This window comes from Hippocampus comes, unplaced genomic scaffold (assembly GCF_001891065.2).
Source record: "Hippocampus comes isolate QL1 unplaced genomic scaffold, H_comes_QL1_v1.1 scaffold39, whole genome shotgun sequence".
Taxonomy (NCBI): Eukaryota; Metazoa; Chordata; class Actinopteri; order Syngnathiformes; family Syngnathidae; genus Hippocampus; species Hippocampus comes.
Genome location: NW_017842054.1, coordinates 8,599 through 15,951, shown reverse-complemented (window position 1 = coordinate 15,951; position 7,353 = coordinate 8,599). Strand labels below are relative to the sequence as shown.

General features: G+C 58.2%; 1 protein-coding gene across 2 annotated transcripts in view; it reads right to left on the bottom strand.

The window, feature by feature from the left end:
* Positions 1–7,353, bottom strand: part of tjap1 (tight junction associated protein 1 (peripheral)) — a 32,278-nt gene that overhangs the window by 22,072 nt on the left and 2,853 nt on the right. Inside the window, exons 3-8 of one of the 2 annotated variants that reach the window (XM_019860379.1) lie at positions 6,081–6,111; positions 4,501–4,662; positions 3,804–3,870; positions 2,873–2,980; positions 1,121–1,204; positions 1–542 (exon numbers count right to left, since the gene is read on the bottom strand). In XM_019860379.1, coding sequence (XP_019715938.1) covers positions 1–542; positions 1,121–1,204; positions 2,873–2,980; positions 3,804–3,870; positions 4,501–4,662; positions 6,081–6,111 — 994 coding nt within the window. The remainder of the gene's footprint in view (positions 543–1,120; positions 1,205–2,872; positions 2,981–3,803; positions 3,871–4,500; positions 4,663–6,080; positions 6,112–7,353) is intronic. The other variant, XM_019860378.1, reaches the window with a different exon arrangement.

Genomic DNA, 7,353 nt, shown 5'->3' with positions numbered 1-7,353 from the left:
GCGGGGCTGGGCGGCCCGAGGGGCCGCTGCTCGCCGTGCAGGCCGAGCGAGATGGCCTGTCGCGTGGCGTACGTGCAGTTGGGAAGCGGGCTGTTCTTGGGAATCTTCACTTTGTCGTCCGAGGAAAACTCGATGACCTTTCGGCCGGGGCAGAGCAAAGCGGGCGGCGGCGGCGGCGGGTACGGATTCAACTTGTCGAAGGAGGGCGCGGCGCCCGCCTCCTCGCCGGCGTCGGGCCCGCCGGGGCTCCGGCACGGGCCGTCGAGCGGCGCCTCGTCCTCGGCCCCCCGCCCCCCCGCCGTCATGTCGACGTGCACGAACACGTCCTCGGCGGCCGGCCAGCCGCGGCTGCTGGACTGCGCCGAGTTGAGGAGCAGCGGTTCGGGTTTCTCCAGGACCCGAGCGATCACCGAGGTCGGGACCACGTCGGACGGCGTCAGGCTCAGCGTGTCCGGGTCCTGGCTGCAGGGGGCGGGGCTCGGCTCGGGCAGGCTGCTGCTCTTCATGTGCTTCTTCAACATGTCCTGGAGTTCGCACGGCAGCTGGAAGGCGGCAAAGCGGGCTCAGTGGGGGACCCCCGCTCGGAAAACACGCGCTCTCTCTCGCTCGCAAATTCACCTGCACACACATGCGCCTCGATTTCCCCTCGCTCGCCGTTTTTGGATTTCATTTGTTTGCTGCGTTTTACGAGTTACAATTGTTGAGTTTCGGAGAAGTAAGATGCGAGTTTACCGATGCGAGTTTACGCTGTAAAATAGCGTTCTGGATTTTATTCCGTTCAGTTTTATTTCATGATTATTTTCAAAGTCTCACGTGAGACTTTCGAGTGGCCGTTGTCAGCGGCATGTCGCTTGAAAGATTGCTGCCCTCAAGGACGGCGGGTAAAATATCTTGGTTCCTTTCCTCCGGTCAAGCTCCGTCACAAGTGCCCTTTGGCGAAGGTGGCCGAGAGCCTCCTGCACGCAGGCACCTTTGTGAAACATCTTGACTATTCCAGCGCCCTTCCTTCCGAGTACTTGCGGTGGGAGAGCAAAGGAAAAGCAAAAGAAAGGAAAGGAAAGGAAAGGTACCACCGTAGACGCAAAAACAATCGGCGCGGGCGCGGCGGCGTTGTACTCACATCAGCAAACTTGTGGTTCCTGAAATGCGACTTGTTGCATTTGAGCAGCTGCACGGCGAGGTTGCAGTCCAGCCGATAACGCTCCTGAGACACACACACACACACACGACATAAGCTAACCTTGTCGGACGGCCGCTATGCTAGCGCCGAGCTAACAGGCGGCAGCCTGCCGGGCCGGCAGAACGTCGCTTCGTAGAGCAAACGATTGTTGGTGAAGATAAATGAAAAAAGGACTCGCCGGCGAGAGCGCGGACTGCAATGCATCGCTCGGGGAGGCCTGCGACCAGTCTTATTCTCGGATTCACGGGTGATACGGGCTCATTTTGAACGATACGAGCGAAAACGATGCGGTACCCGGGAACCGATCGGGTGCGCTTTTGGAGTACTTTTGAGCCACGGGTTCGAGCAGCGTGACTGTGGACAAAAGGGTTGGCAGGCCCCGTTCATGAAAGAACAAGCCAGAGGAAATCAACATTCAATGAAGTGTAACCAAGTCCAAAATCAGACGTTGCTTTGGAAGTGTGCTTCAGAGGGTTCTTTTCAGAAAGCGGCGGTAGCTTGAAGTTGACATTTTGCCGCGCAAAGGATTTTCGTCATGTGCAACGTCGCGCCTCGCCGCAGCCACTTTGGCGCGGCGCTTACGAGCAAGGCGCCGCGTTGGCGGCAGGATACGAAGGCCGCTCAGCGCCGAGGCCACGTTTTCGCTCCCTCCACGATGTTCACTCGGGTCGGGCTCGGGGCTCCGAGAAGGCCGCTCGTCAAGCGTCCAATGTTTTGCTGCTCGCCGCCTTGAGCTGTCGCGAGACAAACGACGCTCACCGACACGAGGCAGCTGTACGGCGCGCAGATTCAGCCGTAGAACGTAAGAAAGCCTCCTCCAAGTTTCACCGAGACTTCCTTTCTTGGTACGATTCCTTTTTTCGGCTTCCGACAACACCGAGCTCGCCGATGTGCCGTCGGCAAAAGTTTCTGATCTCGTCTCATCTGTCCAGAGGACTTGGGCCACAAGCTTTTTGGCTGGCGGACGTGCGGTTTGTCATTTTGTTTTCGGGTTCATTTCAAAGAGCGCCGTCCTCCTCGCTCGTCTCCCATGAAGTCCGCTTTGACGCAAAAGGACGACGGAGTGTTTGGAGTCGACGCGGGCGAGGAAAAACCTGCTTTGGCGCATTCGTCCTGTCCTGCCCGCCGTCTCCCAAATAACAAGACGGACTAGCGCATATTTGCGCGCTTGGTCGAGTGCCTCCGTTGCGTTCGCGAACCGGCGCGAGGGCGACGTTGGCTTTCCCAAAGCGCGCGGTAAGATTTGGGGTTGGAACTACTGAACAGGATTCATATTTACGATCGTGGGGCCCGACTAGTTTGGGAGCCGATCATCACGACAAGTGGAGCATTTGCCGCCCTCGGTCGGGCGGGCGGGCAGGGCCGACGTCGGCACTAAAACAGCTCGCTTGTCTTCGCGCCTGTAGCCAGCCTGAGTGGGAAAACCCGGGCAAGGGGCGGCTCCCCTCTGAAGGCCGACACGCAAATGCGTCATGTTGCGCGACGGGCCAGCAGGGGGCAGCTTTTTACTTTAGTGTGCGCGCCCAGTCAACTGAAACAGCTCTTCTGGAGAAACGAGCCCCTCAGCGGTTCACCCCCCCCCCCACCCCCTCCCACTTTCTTGATGATGCGACAGAAGCAGGGCGCGCTTATTTGAGTTGGACGTGACAAATACATTGGGCGCAACGTGTTGGCGCACGAGGGAAGGCTCACGTTCAGCTCCTCCAGCCGGTCGATGGTATTCTTCGCCTCCAGGAGCTTGTCGGTCAGCTTCACCATCTCCTGGTCCATCGTCTTCTTGTCTCGCTCCACCGTCCGCAGCTGAGGGAGCGGCAAGGACGGCGGGTTAGGCATCGGCCCATCGGGAGAAAGCGTTTCGGTCGAGTCGGACGAGGAAGGAGGGGGAGGGGGGGCTGCAAACACAAGGGCGGCGCTACGGAGAGCAAGGGGAAGTCTTATGGATGAGGAAGATGAAGATTGAACCCTACTGCATGGACCCAGGTCTGACTGACAGCAGCCTGATGATGATGATGATGATGAAGATGATGAAGATGCAGATTCCACAACAGAGCAGCAGGAAAGAAGACGGAAGGGGCGGGGGGGGGTACCGGCAGGAAACACGTGATTACATTTTTCTTTCCTTGCAATTCCAACGAGATCAATTGATGCGTTTCTTCGTCGTATCAAATCCAATCAAACGGATTGTGCCGAACGGCGTTTCATTTGAGGCTCTTGAATCGGCAGTCAAGGTTTCGGGAAGGAGGGCGGCCGCTCGGCGTATTTTAAGTCTGCGTCCCGTCGCCCCAGCAACAGTCCGCTGCTTTCCCAACCCCGCGCGGTTGCGTTCGGTCATCACGCGGCGTTTCTCCGCCGACGGCTACACGTAGCGCGATGGCAGCTGTCGTTGCTATGGAGACAGCCTGAGATCGCAACGCTCACCGCTTTCGTCCAAATGAGAGAAAAAGTCAAGCGACGCCGTCCGAAGGAGGACGAGGCATTTCCAAACGGGAGGGACGTTTGCAAATAATGCCGACCGATTGAGGGCCGTGTTAGGAGACAAACGGATTGGCCGGCGTGGAAGAAGGCCCCCGCCCTCCCTCCATTTTTTGAACCGCTCCATCCCGAAACGTTCAAAGATGGTTACCAGAGCATGGAGCTTCTCTTCCAAGTCCTGATTGGCCCTCTGAGACGCCGTGTAGCTGTTCTGGAGTCTGCGGAGGGAAAGGCCACGCTATCGTTAAGTCAACTCATGTGAATTGGAAAATGGGCATTGATTCTCGTAAGCGCGGCGAACCCGATCGAGACATTTTGAAATGCGCCGTATCCTCGAATCACATGGCGGCGCACGCGCGGAGACGCATCTCCAATCGGCTTTCACGAGAGATGCGGACCAGCAAAGACATGGCTTCCGTTGATCGTTTCTCCGAGTTGAATTCACTTGGACGGGGGTGGCCGCACGAGAGCTTCCTCTGACATATTCATCGTCACGACCAGAGCCGCGGCCGCGCCGGATCCAACGGACTCGCCATCGAACCGAATCGTTCCACGAATCGTCTGGTGTCGAGATGCGTACGCGACGGTCTTTTATCGGAGAGGCGCACGCCCGTGTTGAGAAGACCGAGGCAGCAAGCGCGCACGCAGTGTCACGCTTGCAATTTGCTGTGCTTTCAATCAGGTCAATTCCATTTGGTGCTGCGGGAGGGCGAGACGAGCAGAGTGAAAACACCCTTGGTGTGTGTGTGTGTGTGTGGGGGGGGGGGTTGCGCAATGGCGAGCCGCGAAAGGCTTCGCTCCCCCCACTTGCCTTTCGCCATGACGGAAAGAACGCACAAAGGGCTCACCGGCGAAACTTGTCCCTCATCTTCTCAAGGTCATCTCTTGTGCGACTCAGCTCCGCCTCCATGTAATGGCGGCTCCCGTCAAACTCCGCCTCCATGGCCTCCATCTTGCGGGTGGAGAAAGTCAGGCGTCCGCGCAGATCCTCATTCTGCTGCTGAAGGATTCTGGGGAAGGACAAACGCTCAGTTTGTCCCAGCTGGCGAGTATCCAAGTCCAACCGCTTCCTTCGCTCAGCCCAACTCGAAATCTGGATCCAAACACGACTGGAGTTTGTTGTTCTTTTTCAGCCTACTTTGTCACGCTCCACTACTGCACGACCGGGAGTCTTTCCATACTCACGCGTCATGTCCTTGTTTCTCGTAGTTGCTGGTTATTGATCAAACGAGTGGAGCCTGTACGACCGGAGACAAATTCCTCGTGCGTTCGACCTACTTGGCCAATAGAGATGATTCGGATTCTCGGATTCTTTGCACTTTGAGGCAAATATCTATCCTGGCCACTCCTTGCGCACGCACGGCCTGGTGAGCATTTCATTTTGGATCGCGTTCATTTGCACTTTGTCATCGTTCAAACCACCAATCCGGCGAAATCACGCTCCGATCGAGCGATCGTAATTGCGCTCGGATGAGACGGATCAACGTGGAACATTCCGACACGCACGTCGTCCGCCGCAGCCGCACGTGACGCCAGTCGATCAATCCGGCAACGGCGACCGGCCGGGCGCAATCCGGTGCGGACGGAGCGCACGGCTTTGCCGCCAACGCGCCCGACCGTCCGCGCCCCCGCCGAGTCGAGGGGCGGCAACGAGGGGGATCGTAGCCAGAAAAGCCGGCCGGCGGGCGCGCGTCTCTTGCCCCAGGAGTTTTTCTGCCGTCGGTCATTCGGAATGCGCCGCTGCAAACTTTGCCAGCTGAACCCGAGTCGGATTTCGAAAAAAACGGAAACTGGAAAAAGCAGACCGGGGCAACCTGAACGTTTTATCACGGAGGGGCGCCCGGCACGGGAGCCTTGCTTGGCTCGACGTCAGACAAATGGTACGAGTTGAGCGTATTGCGATATTGAATATCGAACGGACGAGCGCAAGCCACGAGCACGGCTACGATGCGCGCTACGCGGCCGGGTGGCGTGAAGCGGACTTGCATGGCGGGCAATGTCGCGAGCTCCTTCGGTGGCCCGCAATTGGACTTGAGCCCAATGGGAGGACAGACACGTCTGCTCTTGTCATACGAAGCTACACGAGCGCTACGTGCCATCTTTGGAAGCGCATCGGTACCGAGCGAGCGCTCGTCATCGCATCTTCCGCTCCGTGAAACTGCCTGGCAGTCCGCTTGGCACTCCAAAGTGTTTCCGAAACGCGCTCATTTCGAATGAGCAAACGTCCAGCCTCGGGACCTCATCCACCGCATTCTTGTTTTCGGAACGTCAGTCAAACATCGAATAGTCGGCGTTACTCGCGACCATCTCGGGGAGGGCACTTTCTTTCCTCCGAAAGGTTCCAGTCACCAGACGAATCTCATTGACACGATGAATCACGAACGCGACGCGACTGAAATGAGCAGCGGAGGCGGGGGGGTCGTCTTACCTGATCCGGTCCGAGTCAGACAAAACCTCCTGGAAGACGACAAAGACAAAAGAGAATTCAGACACAATCGCCTCGGCAACATGCGAACAAACAAGCAAATCTTCTTCCGGGCAAAACGCGTCATGCGCGCCCTTCGTCGACACGTTCGGGCAAATCGACTCTCGAGCGGCCGATACAAAGTCTTTCAGGAGCGAGCGTCCGCCCGGCCGCCAGTTGTTGAACCGAACACGAGTCACGAGTCAATGAATCGTTGCTGAAAAGGAGCCGCCCCCCCCACAACCAGAACCCCCCAACACAAATCCCAAATCGGATGGCTCGTGGCTGAATTGAGTATCAACTCGGCACGGGCCAGTGAGCAGTTGGAGCCGTGGCTTTGAAAAGTCCAAAGTTTCACTTTAAGAACGGCGGCGCTCACTCCGGATGAGCTCGACTAAGGCAGCGTGTTCTACCGGAGACAAATTCCTCGTGTGCTCGACATACTTGGCCGATAAAGATGATTCTTCTCTTCTCTTCTTTTCTTTTTGGACAGGACTCATAAGCGCGGCACAAGCTTGCACAGTTGAGGAAAGGAGCCCCCCCTTTGAAGTTCGACTGCTCCAATTCACTTTTTTTCCCCCCCTTCATGACGTGTGATGGGGGGGGGGGGGGCAGTCCGCACGGGGGACGAGGAACAACCCGGATGCTTTTTTTTTGTTGTTGCTCTTTCAACATGCATTGTCCTCGGAGAGAAAAAAGGTGGCGGCGGGTCCAAGTTGGCCCCCAGGGCGACGTGAGCGGCCTGCGCAGCGCACGGCTCTCTTCTCAAAAACGTCCACCCTTGGGCCCTTTTGGCGGACGCGCCTCTCGGACACGTGGGGACGTGCGGCAACCGCCCGAAACGGCGGCGACGACAAAGGCGCGCCGCACGCGTCAGGTCGACTTGGACGGACCCAAAGCGCAAACGCGTTTGCGTCGTACGGACAAGCGGACGCCAAACCTACCTTGACGCGTGACGCAACGTCCCGTTTAGTCAGACGCCGTTCGTCTGGTTCGCTTCCTCCGTTTACCCTCAACGCTTCCTCGACAAGACCGGCCCCCCCGGTCATCTCGGAGCGCCGCAGCGCCGCCACCCACGCGTCCCAACGGCGCCCGCGCTCGGCGCACTCGCCGTCCGGCGTCCGCTTCCTGGGATGGCGAGGGGCGGGGCTTCGGCGGGAGGCCTCCCTGCCGAGGAGTGTCAGGTGGGCGGGGCTTATGACGCGGCGGGTAATTTCGTCCAGAAAATCGGAGAAGC